Consider the following 18,542-nt stretch of genomic DNA (forward strand, 5'->3'; position numbering starts at 1 on the left):
CGAAAGAAAGAAACCATCTGATGGCGTTGTTGAAGAGGAGCATAACATGGGATTCTGATCATAGCAGAGTGAAAGTGCTAAAATGCCTGTTTGAAAACAGTGCACCACTGAATTTTGAGAAGTTTTTGGAGAACATACCACACGAAGTGTTATTGATGTTACTTGACGAAATTACAAGTAAAGATAGGATATCCTTGTCATGCACATCAAAAGCAATACGATTGGTACTCAGACCATACGTTTTTTCAAGCGCTAAATGTCCGTGGGAAGAGCTACTAGATGTTGATCATTGGTCAGTGGATTCCACAATACTCAATTTAATTGAGTCATTGCGAATATCAACGTCGTGTTCAAAGAACGAATGGACATATCCGTTTCATGAACTTTTCACTTGCTCTACAAATAGAGGTCTTGATAATCTATCTTCATTGCAATTGCAAAGCTCTGGATCTACGAGCTTCTTCAAGTATTGCAATGTTGGTACAAATCTAAGGAGGTTAGTAATAAATACAACAAAAGAAAAATCCCTTTTTAGCTTGAACCATGTGAGACCATTCGTGAATTTGGAAACTTTAGAGGTCTCCAATTTTCAAATTGATGATTTCGAAGATGAACCAGACCTTTGCCCTTATCTTAAGGACTTAAAACTTACCAACTGTACTTGGGAATATCCCTTTATGATAGAAAATTTTGGCAGGCACAAAATTGTAACACTAAGTCTTCATTATTCTAATTCTTTTATTATAAGTGAACGTTTCAGGGTTTTCCTTTTAAAACCTGGTTTCACCAGATTAGAGAGTTTGGAGATAACAAACACAGAAAGGAACCTAAAATTGACCATATCCTTAGAAATTATGAAACTGATACAAGCCATTCCTACCTTGAGGATATTGAAGCTAAAAGGAAACATTTATAACGAAACTTTAAACAATTTCACAAAGGTTGATTTTGACAATTGCATGAAGTATCTCGCGCTTGATAACGTCAAGGTATTTTACTCAAGTTTTTTTACCGAAGAACAAGAATCGTAAATAAATTTAATTCAGCATTAGTTACAAGATATACAAAAGTTTCAACAGATAACACAATCTGAAACACCTAGTCCATACATAACCTTCTCTACATCCTTACGAACTTTCAACCAGTCCGTTCTTCTTTGCACCAATTCGTAAATTTCCTCCTGTGTGAATACACCTTGGAATTTCCCCACGTCGCAAATTAATTTGCCAAGCTCTTTAGAATCTTTGCCAGAAATAAGATAAAGCTGTCCGACGGATTTCAGACCAGCAAAGTATGGAACAATATTTTTTTGTTTTAATTTCTTTGATATGAAATCATGATAATAGTTGAGATCTGCTATTAAAAATATGGCCCCATCTTCAGAAATTAGATGTTTTTTAATATTCTTTACGGCTTCATCAAAAAACCTTTCTCCAACTTCTTGTTGGAAAACATCAATGGTTCCTTTATCTGTCGCACCAGTCAATAAAAAGCAATGTTCTGAAAGAAGTTCAACACAAGCAACAGCACATTTCGAGGGGAGGATTTCTCTTCTTAAAATGTCCTTAGGATCTGGATTGAAATCGTCTGGGAACTGCATTGTGTTGAAAAGAAACTCGACTTGGTCCATAAGTTTATCGATACCAATGTTTAGCCCATTAGCAACATAATCATCAAGCATAGTTTCGAAGACTTTTTTAGTATGAACCACATCATTAAATATATCTTTGTTTTTATTAATAATTCCTTTCGCAATAAGTTCATTGTTGTAGAAAATAGATATCATTTGCAATATTATGTCGCCGATGTTAATTAATTCCGTGAACTGAACCAAAGGTTCGACTTTATTGTCATCATCTGAGGTGCCATTGATGCTGAGTTTTGCCAATTTTGTTTCATTGGCATCGTAATCCTGTAAAAGTTGCAAAGCCGTCTCGAACCCCAATTTAATATGGTTTTCACTTAATTGCCAGATCAAAGTCTTATAAATTTCTTGGCATTCGGCTTTGACTACAGATTCGAAAACTTTGATGGTTTTGAAATAATAAATCTTTTCCATATGTTCCCGGCAAGATTGAATGACCTTGTAACATAAATCAAGGCTGATTAAGGAAGTGATGTTCTGTAACTTATTATTTATCTTTTGCAACGTGTAAGACATCTCTAAGTCTTGATCAGCCTGCGATTTCGAAGCGTTGTTATTGATTTTGAATATTTTAGTAAAAGATTTAAGGAAATTTGTTTTACCGTCCAATAACTCCTCATTGGTTAGAGTCCTATCCTTTAAAGACTGAAACAACTCTTCGTCTTTTTCCCTCTGTTTAAGCTGAGTTTGTTCTTGATAATCTTTGAATGCTTTTTCTGTTTTGGTTGTAAAATCAGAGACCATTGTATCGAAAAAGTTCTGGATTTCTGGCTCCAAGTATAACTGAATGAATTCAGCTACAAATCGCTTATAAGATTCGCCTGCATTAATACTTGTAGTGAGTTTATCCACTAAATATACTGACATATGGTCACATATGGTCGGAAGAGCCATTATTCTGATATTATTCGGATCCAGGTCATCATTTGAAGAAATTTGTTTATTGAAATATGGTATTAGATGATCCTGGACAAAGTTTTCAGTGTATAGCACCATAACAGGATATTTATCCTGGAACAATTCATCAGTGATGGTAATTTTGTCGTTGAGGAAATCTCGAAATGTATTTAAAGCAAGTTCCAATTGGTCATAACGTAGATTGTCTTCCTCGTCGAATATCGTTTGCGGCAGCTCGACCGAATCTGAAAACTCATTTTTAGATTTAAAGAAGTCAACAGCACTCATTTCATGGCCTAATGATAGGAGAACTTCAACGAATTTTGAGCAAGTAAAATATTCCTTTTTATCAAACCTAATATCCAATTCTCTTATTATGCTGGTGGTGAATAACTCCTTGAATGTGTTGAGGTTTTCCTCAACCTTTTTATAATATGACCAGTCATTATCATTTGATTTGATGTACTTTTGGAGACTCTCTATTATCTTTGCTTGTGATACTGGATCACTGTATTCATCAGGGAAAAATGCTGTAACGTCATTGTAATATAGTTTGTCGGTAAAACCTTGGAAGAATTTATAAAACAGCATATACGCATTTTTCGGTCTCTTAGGGTCGAATTTTTTATGTATATCAAATATATTGCATGCATTTAGTGAAGTAGATTCGTCGAACAGGTAGCCAACCTCCGCTATCAGGCCTATGCCCTTAATTTTATCTAACCAATAATCTTTATCGGTAACTCCATTCAACTGTATATGGTACAAGTTTCTGTTGAGACATTGGAATGATAAATAATCGGATGTGTTCAAACTGAAGGCTATCTGTTTGACTATGTTACTCACTTTAAGAATGTCAGCAAAAGTCACAGCGGAATCCATAGTTAATAATGATGTCTCTCGTAAACCCAGTGGCATCAATGTGTCAGCATCCTCTGGAAATGTTCTCTTAATTTGTATGTTCCTTTTAGTTTTCCTCGATAGATCCACAATTTGTTCTCTGTTCAACATATCAATATTATTATTTATCTAACTAATATAAGAACTATTGAAACATTTGAAATATTGTAAAGCACGCACAAATGAAATGAATGAGACAGACAAGGGCAGTAAAACTTCGCAAGCTACAAGTCTGAATATGGACTCTTTTGACTATCTGTCTGTTCCAGATGGGGTAGAAGTGCCGGCAGATGAATCACAAAGGCGGAGCATATGGAAAACGGTTGAATATGTTATAAGGAACGGTGCAACATATGAAGAGAAGTTAAAGAGCCAGGATATTGGATTCACTCAACCAGGCAACAAGTACAACGACTATTATGCATTCCTTTTAGAGCATCAGAGATCAAGACAGGATACTCTGGTGTCTACTAAGAATGAACTGGATCGTAAACCGAGTGAACCCTATCCATTTGTCTATAGTACTTACCGAAATGATATAGGGCAAAAGGACTTGGAACTAATAAAAGCAGCGGCTCATTTTTGTGTTATCAATAATGATATTAACTACCTTGAGAAACTAAGAGAAAGATATGCGGAAGACCCTCGATTTGCATTTTTACGGCTTGATCATTCTTTGAACTCAGTATTAACTGATTTTATTAATCAATACGAACAGATTTTATCAGAGGAATACGGGCCTATAGTACGATTGGAGGGGCCGTTACAATCAACTATTCTCCGAAGGGCATTTCAGAAAGCAGAATATATGGAATTACAGGATGAATTGAAACAAAAGATGAAGGCAGACATAAAAACATCTAGAATAAGATTCTCGGCTTATGAATGGGAAAAATTTGAATTGGTAGGAACTGTGACTATTAGCGAAGAAGAAAACTTAGAACAGCTACCAGAAGCCTTGAATTTCGATATATTGAAAGCAACAAAGCTCACCAACGATGTTGACATTTTTAAAACAGAAGATGTCAGTGCTGCAGCTCAAAAGAGAAAGAGAAAGAATATGAATATAAGAAAGGCGGGTGAAACTAGATTGAAAAAGAAAAGCGGACTAAGCAACACCAGCGAACACATGCTCAAATGTCCAATTACAGGAAGATTGGTCCCAGAACCCGATTTTGATTCACACTTGAAAATCTTGTTAAGCGATCCTGAGTTCAAAGAAGTACGAGACAAATATGAATCAAAACATAAGTTAACTAATTTGTCTACATCAGAAGTGTACGAAAACATTAAGCGGATAGTGTCGCAAGACAACGCCAACCCTGTAAAAAGGCAGAAAATATAGACGTATGTATGCCTCTGTATGTATTAATTTGTTATATTTTCGTTATTCTTGTCTCATTATAATTTACACTTTCATACTTCAAATTCAAAATCAAAGGTCAAACTGAGTTACTAAATAAATAACATACGATAACAAAAAAACATTCAAAAACATTATCGTATGATGAAATAAAGCAACGTACACATTCGTCAGTAACCCAGTTTGGTTTCAAAGTTATTATCTACTGATAACTACTATTGTAGGTGTCAATTTATAGCATGACGAACTTATCATACATATATATACATCTGTCACAGAACCCAAAGAAAACGTAGATTCACTTAAGAATTACCAGATAACATTTGCCAACTACTTGGAGTGTACAACTGGCACATTTAGTGCAAGGCTTATAATAAATATACCAGCCACATTCATTTTATGTAAGTAAGAATTTTAAAGTAAAGTGATTAAAAAACAACGTTACATCGATATAGCAGAATTTCGGATGCGTCTGCATTCTGAAGAGACTCGTCCTTGTTAGCTCAGTTGGTAGAGCGTTCGGCTTTTAAGCACCGCTTGCAAGGAACCGAAATGTCAGGGGTTCGAGCCCCCTATGAGGAGTCCCTTTATTTTTTTTCCTATTGCGATATTAAACCAGATTCTTGACAACGATAAGTGAAGGCGTTCACTCTCATCCTGGGTACATCATGAATCACATAGAAATACAACGATCTCAGCCCCAATTTACCAAGTATTTGATACTTAGCATTAAACGCACCGTTTAAGTAGATGAATTATCCAATTTTAAGCTTGCCTCGAGTCGATGTTTGTCGGCAGTTAATGTTTGTTTACCTTTTTACTATTTGATCGTCAAATCTGAAAAACCAACTTCCAAAAGTCATAAAATCGTAATGAAATATTTGATATTTTCGAGGTTTCTTTCAGCGAATGACATCGGACTAATTATCAAGTATTATGTACGTTCCGGTATAGCCACTTGATGAGGCATATCAGTTCAATTATTGATTATTATTTGACGCCTTTTTCACAATTTGGCCCTATCTTTCGACATATTTAGGAGATTTGCAATAAGCTATTATAGGAGAACCACCAATTCAGTAGTCATAAACCTAAAGAATGGATCCAATCAATGTCAATGTTAACAGTATCTTTTACAAATCCTACTCAGTAGATCCGGAATCTGAGTATCCAATATATGTCTTTGACTCAACTTATCTTCCCTCTTTCAATGTGGTTGATGACAAGCAAGTTTATGAGCTATTAATCGATGGATTAATGGACAAAGTATTGACGAAACTCCCTGCTGAACCGTTTTCCTTAGTTGTGTTTAGTTCGGGATTTACCACAAATGATATAAGCTGGGTTTATGGCATCAAATTATATTCAAAGGTACCGAAAAATGTGAGGTCATTAATTCAGAAAACGATAGTGGTTCATGAATCATTTTTTGTAAAGACTGTTTTCCAAGTATTGAAAAATGCAATGAGGATCAAAGATTTGAGCAACAAAGATTCAAATACAGATACAGTTATCCACGTACCCTCATTAACTGCTTTAGCAAACCATTTAGACATTACTCTACTAAGAATTAGCTTGAATGTTTATCTCTACGATTATCAATTTAATGAAAAAATAACGATACCAGATCAATATACGGTCAATCCTGGAAGTATAGCGAACAGACAATACAGACAATTAATATTTGATCGTATATTCAAGAGGCTAAAAGTGGAAGGTCCGAAATCTGAGCTCGTTTTTCAAAAGCCCGGATCATACAAAAAAATCAACATTTTGCTGGATGTGATAGAGAGAAACCATTATGTAGATCTCTCTCAATGGGATATCTATTCTCTGGGATCGGTGTTCTTAAACTTTTTGAAAAATAAAAGCAAACCACTAATTCCCCTTGACCTTATACCCTTGCCAGTGACAGATGACTTAGAGTATACGAAAACAACCTTCAAATCGATAACAGAATATAATGGGTATTACGATTTGGTAAGAGCAGTTTTCCCTCTTTTCATTGACTTCCTTGATAATAGTGATGAAACAAAGCATAACCTGAAGACATTGAGTAAATCTTTGACCCCAACTTTATGTAAAGAAAAAGTTTCGATGAAGAGCAGCGACAAATTGTCGATTGGTACTCGTTTCATTAGGAATCTACTATCACAGTTCTATTTAGTCATTGATGAACTTGATTCGAAAAATGCTCCAGCTCTCCCGGCAAGAATAATATCTTCTACGACAATAACTCCTCCTGAGTTACCCAAGCCCAGAAAAGCAAGTCCAACCAGATACACAATCACTTCGCCAACCCCACCTGAAACGACGCCCGCTGTTAGGCCAAGATCTTCCTCTGTTAAACATACCCCTCCATCAACAGAATTGGGCGTATCAGCTTCATCGTCCAATGTTTTACAAGAACCAAATGCTCTCCCTGTTATTAATTTAACAGAAGTGCCAACGTTGGAACCTCCATCTCCGTTCATCAATGACTCCAGAAACGACTCTACAAACTCTTTTGACAGTAATGGCAGTATGCAGAGGGACAGACTACGCTCTCCGACAAGACATTTGGGTAAGGACATTATCACTGATGCTGATACAAATGGAGTGGATGAAATTGTGGGATTAACCGACCTTTTAGATCAATTGACTATTGAAAAGAATGCAAAGATTCAATCATTTGATAAAGAAATGAAAAAGAAAAAGATGATACAGCAAAAATCAACGAATGCTACCAGATTTTCTAATGAAGGTTACGCAGACATATCTAAGGGTAGCAAGGTGAGCAAGCTAGCAGCTCTTTATGAGGAGCGTCTACAAGGTCTACAGGCCATTAGTGATCTTAAATAGAACCAATTTCCATATAGGGAACTCTCTTTAAAAAAACATCAAAACGTATATAGTGAGTGACGAAAAACGCCAAAGTTAGTTTGGTTTCCATGTCAAGGTTCGAGGCCACCAAAATCAGAATCGGCATGCTAACATGACCGAATAGGAAAAGAACCTGATCTGTTACTTAAAAGTACTGTATATACACCCTTTCGTGAAGCCAGCAATTAAGTAAACATTGACTCTTCAAAGGGACACATACAAGTGTTTTCATATAGCTGATCATCTCTTCGACTATTGTTGCCAATTCTTTTTTTTCTAGTAAACAAGTTGGCAAGATGAGCTATAACACAACTCCATTGTTTGGGCGACAGTCATTTTTAACCGAGGACAATGAAGTTGAACTAAATATTTCTCCTACTCAACCATTGGATCTGAGAATGTCAATAATAAAAGCTCAAAAAAGGACGTCTTCTCAAGCAATTAGAATTTCCACAATCGCCCAAAGACTAACGAACGATAGTAAACATGTTTCTATACAGTCCACTAACACCTATACTTCGAATGACACTTTTCTCACTGCAAATTCCCGCGAAGCACAACTCCAGAATGATCTAAGCTTTCAACAAAGTCATCCTTTCACAGTATTCACTAAAAGCAAAGAACAACTTCATGATGTTGATGTGACCCCAGTGGTAAAGGAGTCCACATTCATAGATGTTACGACCCCAAAGGCAAGCAAATTTGAATTAGTGCCACCTGAAGAAGAATTGAGTAACTCACCTAATCCCATTAAGGGGCTAGGCTTGACGCACTCCAATCACACGCCAGAGTTCAGCTACGATGTAAATCAAACAGTTAGTGACACCGAAGAAGGTGATACCACTCATGAGTTTACATTTGACTCCTATGGAAAGTTTGCCCATAATGGTACCCTGATATCGGCTGGCGACACTATAACAACTACCCCTCCCTCAACGGAGGGGCGGGAGCACTGTATCAATCCAAGACATACCGAGAGAAAGTCTCCCGGTTTTTCCCTCTCGGAAGAAAATCTTGCGTATTTGTTTATCATTGCCGTCCATTCTTTCAATGTTTCTTCGCTTGAGAATAAAGAAGATGCAGCCATTTGCATTTCATTCGAGAAAGGTGACGTTGCGTTTGTACATAGTGTTGATGAATCAGGTTGGGGAGAGGTAACTCTAATTAAAGACATGCGAAAAGGCTGGGTTCCTTTTAATTATTTTGGAGATGCAGTGAAGGAGGAAAAACAACCAAATGATAAGAATGGTTTAAATACCTTCATAGATACAAGAAAGCCGCTCGAACAATTGCTCTCTGCAACTGCTAAATTTATCCTACACCCACAAGACTCACAGGTCAATAATTCTAATGAATATTCCTTTAGAATTGAGTACATCAATAGCATTAGAGACGGTGTAAAAACCTTACTTCAGGAAACTGATTGTGTGTCTAGGTCAAACGCTTTTGTACAAAAGAAGCCAATGATTAAGAAGATGCGAAAAAGATTACTGGCAGAGTGGTACAATCTGATGATCAAAGCTGACTCTTATAAAAATACCACGAATGTCTCAAAAATTGATACTTTGGTATCTTTGACCTTCGCTGTGTTGAGAAAGGCATTCTTGTTCTATGAAATCTGGTCAGTCGAGAAGAGGTCATACGATTTGGAAAAAACCCACCAAATAATTAATAAGAGTCATTTAATACAGAAAGATTTACGAGGCGAACAAAATCCCTTAGACGACCAAACAGTGGCTAAATCATGCACTAGAAAAGATATACCATGTCTAAAATTACCTCCTTCTGCATTTAATAGACTTAAGGAGATTCACGATATTCTTTTCGCATACTTTGCATTGATCCTTGGGAGATTAGACATGGTTGAACACAGCCCTGCTAATTGCGAGGTTCTCGAGAGTATAGTACATCAGGTTATACTTTTACTCCGAGAGTTGTTGTATATAAGTCAGTCTTGCTCGTCAATCATTCATCAGAAGTACAAAAACCAATACGAGAACAATCTCGATTATAATTTGGACCCCCTTCTCTCATTAGTATCGGAACTCGTGTCATCTGTGAAGGTATTTGTCACTCAAACCATCAAAGAAAGGATAGATGATTCTCGTGATCTTTTAATGAAGGATGAACGGTACTATTATACTGATGAAGGTGAACACATGATTCTGATCGTGTCCCAAATGACCAGATTTATCAGCAATGCTGTTTCCGGCTGCAACAACTATTTGAAATTGATTGGAGACTTTCAACTAAGCGATGAAAGAAATTATCCTGATTTTGCAGCTATAAGGATCACACCTGATCAGTTCATAAAAAAATGCTCCAGCAATTTGATCAAAAAGTTAGATGACAAAGACCAGTTTCGATCATTTTTGCAAGCAAATAAATCAAAAATTATCAGCTCATCATCATATTCCAAAAATTTGGCAAGATTTTCCACGATCCGTTCTGGAAGTCAATACAATGCCTTATCATTCGGAGGAACCCAAATGCTGTTAGATTACCTGCCTGATAAAAAATCATTCTTCAGAGATTCTCTATTTGAACCTTTCGCGCCTGATCCTCAAAGTGAGAAGGAAGCAGACCAGATAAATGACATTGATAAGATGAAAGATGAAATTGTGTTTGATAAAAATGAAAATTTGGCAGGAATTTCTTTTAGGGCACTGGTATTTATGATAACTGATGAAATGAGAAAATCTGATGATAACCTACTCTATACGTTCTTACTGAACTATAAATCATTTGGGAATAGCGAAGAGCTTATAGAGCTCTTAATTTCACGATTTGACTCTAAAAGTCAAGCAATAAAGTATACTTTCGGAGGAAAAAACGGGACTTTTTCGTCACTTGCTTCTAGAGTCCGAAGCAGACGTAGATTGGTTTGTAAAGTTATCCAACTGTGGATGGAGAGCTTCTGGGATTACGGAGATGATTATAAACTGATCGCCTTACTTATAAATTTTTTCAATGAAGAGGTTACTGAACATCTTCCAATAGAGGCAAAGCTTTTGATTGAAATAGCCGCCAAACTTTATACTTACTCACCTAAGAGGCTGCACAAAAATCCCGACCCTTATATTCAGCTTATTCCAAGGAACGTAAATCCTGTGAAGAAAACCAATTCAGGCCTCTCCATCACATCCTCAGCATCATCATCTATTTCTAGTTCTACAGCTTCTACGTCCTTCGATGAAAAGTTTATAGAAAAGTATGAACTTACAAAACTTCCCCTCTCGTCTCACAGCACTATTTCTTTGCCAGTTCCCATTTTAAGCCTAGGAAATTCATCACTTTTAACTAAGAGAAACATGTCTGATATAGAGAGAATTGTACTGACATACAGAGATATGGTTGGCTTCCCAAATGGCGCCATAACTACCAGGAATTTTGTTACAAACTATAGCTTAGAGAATTTGATCTCTGAGTGGATGAAACTGGTGAGTAATTCGAAGAATCAGGCTCCACCAAGAAACTTAATCCATAATGACCTCAACATATCTGAGCTGAATCCACTGGAAGTTTCTAAACAGATATCATTGATTGAATCAACGATCTTCTTGAAAATAACTCCACCAGAACTGCTAAAGTGCAAGTACTCTTCAAAAAATCCAGATCTCTCCAAGTCTCCTAACGTGAACAGTATTATAACCCTAACAAATTTACTGTCAAACTACGTCCTGGAATCTATTTTGATGCCTGGTATTCCGCTGAAGAAAAGAGCCCTAAGAATCAAATCCTGGTTAAGAATCGCATTATCTTCACTGTATTTTAGAAATTTCAACGCCCTCGCGTCCATTATGACCACTTTACAAAGCTACGTCATTTCCAGACTTTCAATGTTGTGGGGTATGTTATCAAATGAAGATGTGGAGTTATTTGAATACCTTTCGAAGATTATTCATCCAAATAATAACTACAAAGTGTACAGAAAAAAAATTGAAAAGCTGGTTACAGAAAGCTCTTCTTCTAGTGGTCTACTATCTTCAAAATCTGTGCTACCAGTAGTTCCGTTCTTTAATCTGTTTTTGCAGGATTTGACATTCATTGATGAAGGTAACCCAAACTTCAAAAACCCTGACTCATTTAGACCGAACAAGCTTATCAACATCGACAAATATTTCAAGATCATGAACACCGTATCCATGATGCAATTTTTCCAAGTTGGCTATGATCTTGAAAATAAACATAATCCATCAAAAAAAAGGGACTCTTTCTTCAGTTTAACCGGCACCATCGATATTGACTCAAAGAGTATCAAGCCAGTTGCAGAGCTACAAGAGTTTATCCTTTTCGAATTTTGGAGAACGAATACGTTATATGTAAAAGATTCGGATAGAGGATACACTTTGAGTTTAGAAATGCTACCAAGAAATTAAGAGGAATGAAGAAGCATTACTTATAGATGAAATTGATACATTGTAATTCTTTCTCCTTTTCGCTCGAATGCTGGACGTTTTTCCTGTCTTATGGTCGTATAAAATGTAATCGAAATTTAATGAGTATACTTGATATTAACAATAAATAAGTGTTGCAAAATGCATATTAAAACTCCAGAAGAGCCTATTTGTTACAGAATTCCAAACGGAAACATTATGCCGCTGAACGACGTAGAGTACCGATGTAGTTAATTGCAGAACCTGCCTTGAAGAATTCAACTTGGTCCTTGGACATGGTATGTTTAGTCTTAATGATGAATGATTCACCGGAACGTTTCGTTACTTTAACGTCCAAAGTACCTCCATTGTCACCATACTTAGCAATCATGTCCGCTAAATTAACGGTTTCTATAACGTCACCAGAAGAGATTCTATCATAATCAGATTCATCTGCAAAAGTTAATGGCAACATACCTTGCTTCTTCAAATTTGTCTCATGAATTCTTGCAAAAGATTTGACCAAAATTATTTCACCTCCAAGGAATCTTGGTGACAATGCAGCATGTTCTCTAGCAGAACCTTCACCATAGTTATGTTCTGCTACTACAATCCATGGTCTCTTATCTTGCTTCCATTTGATCATTAATTCTGGGATACCGTATGCAGTTCCATCTAAGTCATAAGCTTTATTTACTTCACCTGTTTCTTTATTTTGTGCACCTATTAACGTGTTGTATGAGATGTTTTCTAGATGACCTTTATACTTTAACCAGACACCGGCGGCGGAAATATGATCTGTCGTACACTTTCCTTCCACCTTCAAAAGAACAGTAGTTTTCAATTCTTTACCGTTCCAAGGTTCAAATGGATCTAACAATTGTAGACGGTCGGAATCTGGAGCAACTTTAACTTCCACGGATGGATTAGGTTTCGGATCATTTTCAGGATAGAATTCCTTTCTACCTGAAATGAATCCGGCACCAGGTAGCTCTTCTCCCTTTGGTGGATTGAATTTGAACTCTTCGCCATTCTGTAATTTGATAGCATCCTTCATTGGGTTGAATTGCGCATCTCCAGAGTAAATCATTGCTGTGACCATTTCTGGAGAAGTGAGGAAATTCATTGTGTTTCTATTACCGTCATTTCTTGCTCTGAAGTTTCTGTTGAACGATGTGAAAATGGAGTTATATTCTTTGGATGTTTTGGCTACATCTTGCCTATCCCATTGGCCGATACAAGGACCACAAGCGTTTGCAAGAACAATAGCACCATTGTCCTTAAATGTCTTGATTAGGCCATCCCTTTCTAGTGTTGCTCTAATTTGTTCAGAACCTGGAGTTACGAAGAATGGGATTTTTGGCTTCAACCCTGCTTGAGAAGCTTGTCTAACCAATTCAGCAGCACGGGTCATATCTTGATAAGAAGAATTGGTACAAGAACCGATCAAACCAGCAGAAATTCTTTGTGGCCAATCCTCTTTCAAAGTTTTTTCCCCGAACTCAGATATTGGTGTAGATAAATCAGGTGTAAATGGTCCATTTACGTGAGGCTCTAACTCTGACAAATTGATTTCGATCACTTTATCGTATTCAGCTCCTTCATCAGCTTTTAGGAAATTATATTGGTGCAAAGCTTGGTCTGCAGCAGACGCGATAAAGCCTCTGTTGGTAGCCTGTAGATAACGTTTGTGAGCTTCTTGGTAAGGGAAAGTAGAAGTGGTAGCACCGATTTCGGCACCCATATTACAGATGGTCGCCATACCTGTACAGGATAGAGTGCCAACACCTTCACCGAAATATTCAACGATGAAACCGGTACCACCTCTTACGGTTAAGATACCAGCCAGTTTGGTGATAACATCCTTTGGAGATGTCCATCCACTTAAGTGTCCTGTTAATTTAACACCCAAAATCTTAGGAGCTTTCAATTCCCAAGGCGTGCCGGTCAAAGCATCGACTGCATCAGCACCACCGACACCAATAGCGATTGCACCTAACCCACCAGCGTTTGGAGTGTGAGAATCGGTACCCAACATCATCAAACCAGGAGCAGAGAAGTTCTCTAGCACGATTTGATGGATAATACCAGAACCAGGTCCCCAGAACTGGATACCATATTTGGATGAACATGATTGCAAGAAATCGAAGACTTCTTGGTTTGTTGCAATGGATGACACTAAATCCTTGGCTTCACCGTCTTTACCAACGATTAGATGATCACAGTGAATAGAACCTGGAACAGCTGTTTCTGGTAACCCTGTAGTCATGAACTGTAAAAGAGCCATTTGTGCAGATGCATCTTGCATAGCCACACGATCTGGGTTAAGCTTCAAATATTGTTGACCTCTAATATCGTTTAGATTGGAGGATGTTATTGATTCATGAGGATCACATAAATGTGAGTATAGGATTTTTTCAGCCAGTGTCAACGGAGCATCATTTACAAGACTCTTGACAACTTCTAGATTGGAAATAAGTTTGGCATATGGCGGTACCCTAGACTTCAAGTCAGCGGGAGCTTGCAGAAATGGTTCGACACCATTACCGATAACTGTGGATAGGTTTCTAGCACGGTTTACTACCGATCTTCTAGCAGATAGCATTTTGTTCTCAACTATAGCCAACAAACCTTTTGTCCTTGCGTACTAGAATATAATCATAGTAGTTTCCAGAACAAAGATGTAATACCGTGAACCACCAATAGACACTACCTATGAACAGCTGAAACTATCATATGTACATATATATATACCTATAGCTTTAATTGATTCGAATTCCTAGCTCATCGCATGTCAAAAGAGTGAAAAAAAACGAGAAATTCAATGGAAAAAAAAAAGTACAGAGACAACTAGCAGAACAAGTACTAAAAACTGAAAAATACCAGTTCAATTATGGAATTCTACTCGAAGACTCTGAGAAATCAGTCAGCAATCTTAGATGAGACAGTAAAAAATCCAATGGAAATTTTTTTATTTAAATCGATTTTTCGCTGAAGGGAAAATTCCGTGGGAATTTTTCCGATTTGAGTACTTTCTCGGCCTCGAATGAATGAGTCAGAGAATTACACGTGACCGGACTAGAAAATAAAAAAGAAATTCCAATATCTATTCTCCAGAAGGTCCCAGGTTCGAATCTCTCTCGGTAAATAAATATATATAAAGAACTGAGGAATTTCCCCATAAATTTGTCTCTTACCATATTAAGAAAATTACTGGAAAAAGTAATCTCGAATCCAATTCTGAAAATATTAAATCTACATTTAATCATAAAGGGCCCACGTGGGACCTAGTCTGCAGCCGTGAATGAAGCACTGAATAATAAAAAAAAGGAACTAAACAAAAAAGTATAAATCCGGCCACCCCAGAACCGCAAGGCAGCGGGTGATAACTTAGTTTTGCGAATATCAGTATCTCCGATCTCTCAGCAGATCACTTGGCTTTTAGCCGTGTTTATTTTGAGTTTTGTTTTATACATTTGGCTCAGGTATTCTCCCTCGCTATATGCGTTCTGCCGTGACAGAAAAAAGAAAAAGAAAGAATTCCTATTTTGAATGGAAATTGTGGAAATGGAACAGCATCCACTAACGATTTGAACAAGAAGGATACTTATATAATGGAAGCGGTTCGTGGCTTGGGAAGACTTTGGTAGTTTATGGACCGTTTGTGTATAGAATATACATATATACACTGACGAGCTATCTGTTTAGTGAGACATTGAGGTGTATAAGGACTGAGATATATCCCCTACGGTGAGGAAAAGTCGGAAAATAGTGTGAATCATCTCGTTAGAAATGAAATTCTCACACTCGTTGAAGTATAATGCTGTACCGGAGTGGCAGGATTACTATATCGACTATTCTCATTTGAAGAAACTCATTTACTCTTTACAACAGCAGGAATTGGACCAGTTGAATGGGGGCTCTGATAACAAGGCTGGATCCAGCAGTAAGTCGAATAAGCTTTCGTCGTTAAAGTTTTGGAAGAAAAATGGGCTCGAGGACGATTCCGATACTGGCATCGTTAGTGGTAGTGGATTTGGTAAGAACAGTGGTGGTGATGATGATGCTAACGTGGAAACTATTGAATTAGGTGAGTATCCAAACACGAAGAAAAGTAGCAAGAGGAGTAAATTTGGATTCGATTTCGATAAGAGATCGTCAGTGTCAAGTGAAAGAACCATTTTCAATTCTCAGGATGTCTTCCTTGCTAAGTTGACCGATGAAAAACGTAAGATCGATGATTTCTACAAGAGACTTGAGGCAAAACTTTATTCCAAGTTCGAAACTTTGACAAAAGACCTTGAAAATGCTGGTTTTGCAAATTTGCCTAATCATCTTTACAATGAAGCTTTTGAAGCACAGTCATTGAGCGGTGTTGCTACAAGGGTGAAGTCAAATGAAACCGTGTTTTCTGGCATTTCAAGAAGGTTATCTGTGCACTCGCAGCGTGACCATGGCGATGAAGAAGACAGTGCCATTGACGAGGAAGAAGAGGAAGATGATGATGACCATGTTCAGGACAATACCGCATTGTTAAACTACGCAGACTACAATTTGAAATCTCAAAAGAGATCTATCTTAAAGAAAAACGTCATCGATTTGTACGTTGACTTGGCCCAATTAAAATCTTTCATCGAATTGAATCGTATTGGTTTTTCTAAAATCTCCAAAAAATTCGACAAAGTATTGAGTTGTAGCATCAAAAGGGATCTCATTGAATCTGGAGAATTCTTCCATGATGCACATATCTTTTTGCCAGATACTATCACTGAACTAGACAACAAAATTTCGCATCTAATTTCATATTATGCTGTCATTACCGACCAAGAAGATGATTTACAAACCGTAAAAGATGAATTAAGGTCTTACCTTCGTGATTTCATTGTGTGGGAAAGAAACACAGTTTGGAAAGACTTACTTGGTTTGGAATCACAACAAAATGATTTCACTTCTGTTGGTAGACCAGCAGTTAACGGTGAAATAAGTGCTTTGGAAAATATTACCCATCTTGAGTATTATTCCTATACACTACCGAAACCAATCAATATAAAATTCACTACTATTGAAAAGTTATCCATACCAAAGTTATTCTTCACTATGAAGGCATTGAAAATTTACGTCATTATCATATTTACAATAATCCTTTTGGCAGTGCGGACTTTCCATGACGAAGCCCAGCATCGTTGTATGGCTTTAGTCGAATGTGTTGCTTTACTCTGGGCAACCGAAGCAATTCCTTTATTCGTTACTGCAATGTTAGTTCCATTGCTGGTAGTTTTATTCAGGGTCTTGAAAACAGATGCTGGTCAGGTCTTGAATGCAGTGGATGCATCATCGTTAATTTTGAGCAAAATGTGGTCTTCCACCATCATGGTTCTTTTGGCTGGTTTCACCCTTGCAGCTGCACTTTCCAAATATAATATTGCCAAGGTATTAGCCTCTTATTTGCTAACCGCAGCAGGTGTCAAGCCAAGAAATGTTTTGATTGTTGTCATGGGAGTGGTGTTTTTCCTATCTATGTGGATCTCTAATGTGGCTGCTCCGGTCCTAACCTATTCATTGATTCAAACTGTTTTGAGAACTCTTGATAGTGAAGCTCCATTCGCCAAGGCATTGGTGCTTGGAGTTGCTTTGTCTGCAAATGTTGGTGGTATGGCCTCTCCCATCTCTTCACCACAAAACGTTATCGCCATGGATTATTTGAAGGCATATGATATTGGCTGGGGTAACTTTTTTGCAGTAGCCATTCCAGTAAGTATTGTTGCTGTCTTTTTGATTTGGATATTATTAATTTTAACTTTCAAGATCAATACCAGCACCTTAAAGCCATACAAGCCAATCAAAGAGCAATTCACTCTAAAACAATACTACATCATAGCCGTGACTTTAGCAACAATTTTATTGTGGTGTGTTCTATCAAAAATTGAATCGGCTTTCGGTTCAGCTGGTCAAATTGCAGTGATTCCGATTGTTTTATTTTTTGGCACAGGACTTTTAACAACTCATGATATAAATAACTTCCCGTGGTCCATTGTCATATTGGCCATGGGTGGTATCGCATTAGGTGCTGCTGTTTCATCTTCTGGTCTATTGGGAACAATCGCTGGTTCATTACAAAAAAGGGTGATGGATTATCCAACTTATGCCATTTTATGTATCTTTGGTATTGTCATGCTTGTTGTTGGTACTTTCGTATCACATACGGTTTCTGCTATTATTATCATTCCTCTCGTGCAAGAAATTGGTGACAAATTGCCATCAGGTAATGCAGCCCCTATTCTTGTGTTTGGATGTACGTTGCTAGCTTCCTGTGGTATGGGTCTCGCTTCTTCAGGATTCCCCAACGTTACTGCAATTTCCATGACTGACGAAGTTGGAAACAGATATCTAACCGTAAACAATTTCATTACGAGAGGTGTTCCAGCATCTCTACTAGCATTCATCGTCGTCATCACCATTGGATACGGTATCATGTCATCAGTTCTACACGGGTAATCAA

At 37.3% G+C, this 18,542-nt stretch overlaps 7 protein-coding genes and 1 non-coding gene across 8 annotated transcripts; 6 read left to right on the forward strand and 2 right to left on the reverse strand.

Annotated features, from left to right (window-relative positions):
• Positions 1–20: 20 nt before the first annotated feature.
• KLLA0_C03278g (uncharacterized protein) lies at positions 21–1,031 on the forward strand (the record flags this gene model as incomplete). Its single annotated transcript, XM_452344.1, has 1 exon — positions 21–1,031. One exon carries the CDS (start codon positions 21–23, stop codon positions 1,029–1,031), a length of 1,011 nt encoding a protein of 336 aa, XP_452344.1.
• A 41-nt stretch (positions 1,032–1,072) lies between these two features.
• RCY1 (Rcy1p) lies at positions 1,073–3,553 on the reverse strand (the record flags this gene model as incomplete). The annotated part of the gene is made up of 1 exon (XM_452345.1): positions 1,073–3,553. The coding sequence occupies one exon, from the start codon at positions 3,551–3,553 to the stop codon at positions 1,073–1,075; it is 2,481 nt and encodes an 826-aa protein (XP_452345.1).
• Positions 3,554–3,629: 76 nt separating this feature from the next.
• Positions 3,630–4,787, forward strand: PRP21 (Prp21p; the record flags this gene model as incomplete). Its single annotated transcript, XM_452346.1, has 1 exon — positions 3,630–4,787. The coding sequence occupies one exon, from the start codon at positions 3,630–3,632 to the stop codon at positions 4,785–4,787; it is 1,158 nt and encodes a 385-aa protein (XP_452346.1).
• A 510-nt stretch (positions 4,788–5,297) lies between these two features.
• On the forward strand, positions 5,298–5,387 carry KLLA0_C03344r. Its single transcript is given in 2 exon segments — positions 5,298–5,335; positions 5,351–5,387. It is a non-coding gene; the product is annotated as a tRNA-Lys (tRNA).
• A 516-nt stretch (positions 5,388–5,903) lies between these two features.
• ECM25 (Ecm25p) lies at positions 5,904–7,646 on the forward strand (the record flags this gene model as incomplete). The annotated part of the gene is made up of 1 exon (XM_452347.1): positions 5,904–7,646. The coding sequence occupies one exon, from the start codon at positions 5,904–5,906 to the stop codon at positions 7,644–7,646; it is 1,743 nt and encodes a 580-aa protein (XP_452347.1).
• Positions 7,647–7,963: 317 nt separating this feature from the next.
• On the forward strand, positions 7,964–12,046 carry BUD5 (Ras family guanine nucleotide exchange factor BUD5; the record flags this gene model as incomplete). The annotated part of the gene is made up of 1 exon (XM_452348.1): positions 7,964–12,046. The coding sequence occupies one exon, from the start codon at positions 7,964–7,966 to the stop codon at positions 12,044–12,046; it is 4,083 nt and encodes a 1,360-aa protein (XP_452348.1).
• A 214-nt stretch (positions 12,047–12,260) lies between these two features.
• ACO2 (aconitate hydratase ACO2) lies at positions 12,261–14,648 on the reverse strand (the record flags this gene model as incomplete). The annotated part of the gene is made up of 1 exon (XM_452349.1): positions 12,261–14,648. One exon carries the CDS (start codon positions 14,646–14,648, stop codon positions 12,261–12,263), a length of 2,388 nt encoding a protein of 795 aa, XP_452349.1.
• Positions 14,649–15,835: 1,187 nt separating this feature from the next.
• Positions 15,836–18,538, forward strand: PHO90 (SPX domain-containing inorganic phosphate transporter; the record flags this gene model as incomplete). Its single annotated transcript, XM_452350.1, has 1 exon — positions 15,836–18,538. The coding sequence occupies one exon, from the start codon at positions 15,836–15,838 to the stop codon at positions 18,536–18,538; it is 2,703 nt and encodes a 900-aa protein (XP_452350.1).
• Positions 18,539–18,542: the final 4 nt, after the last annotated feature.

This window comes from Kluyveromyces lactis (genome assembly GCF_000002515.2).
Source record: "Kluyveromyces lactis strain NRRL Y-1140 chromosome C complete sequence".
In the NCBI taxonomy this organism is placed as follows: Eukaryota; Fungi; Ascomycota; class Saccharomycetes; order Saccharomycetales; family Saccharomycetaceae; genus Kluyveromyces; species Kluyveromyces lactis.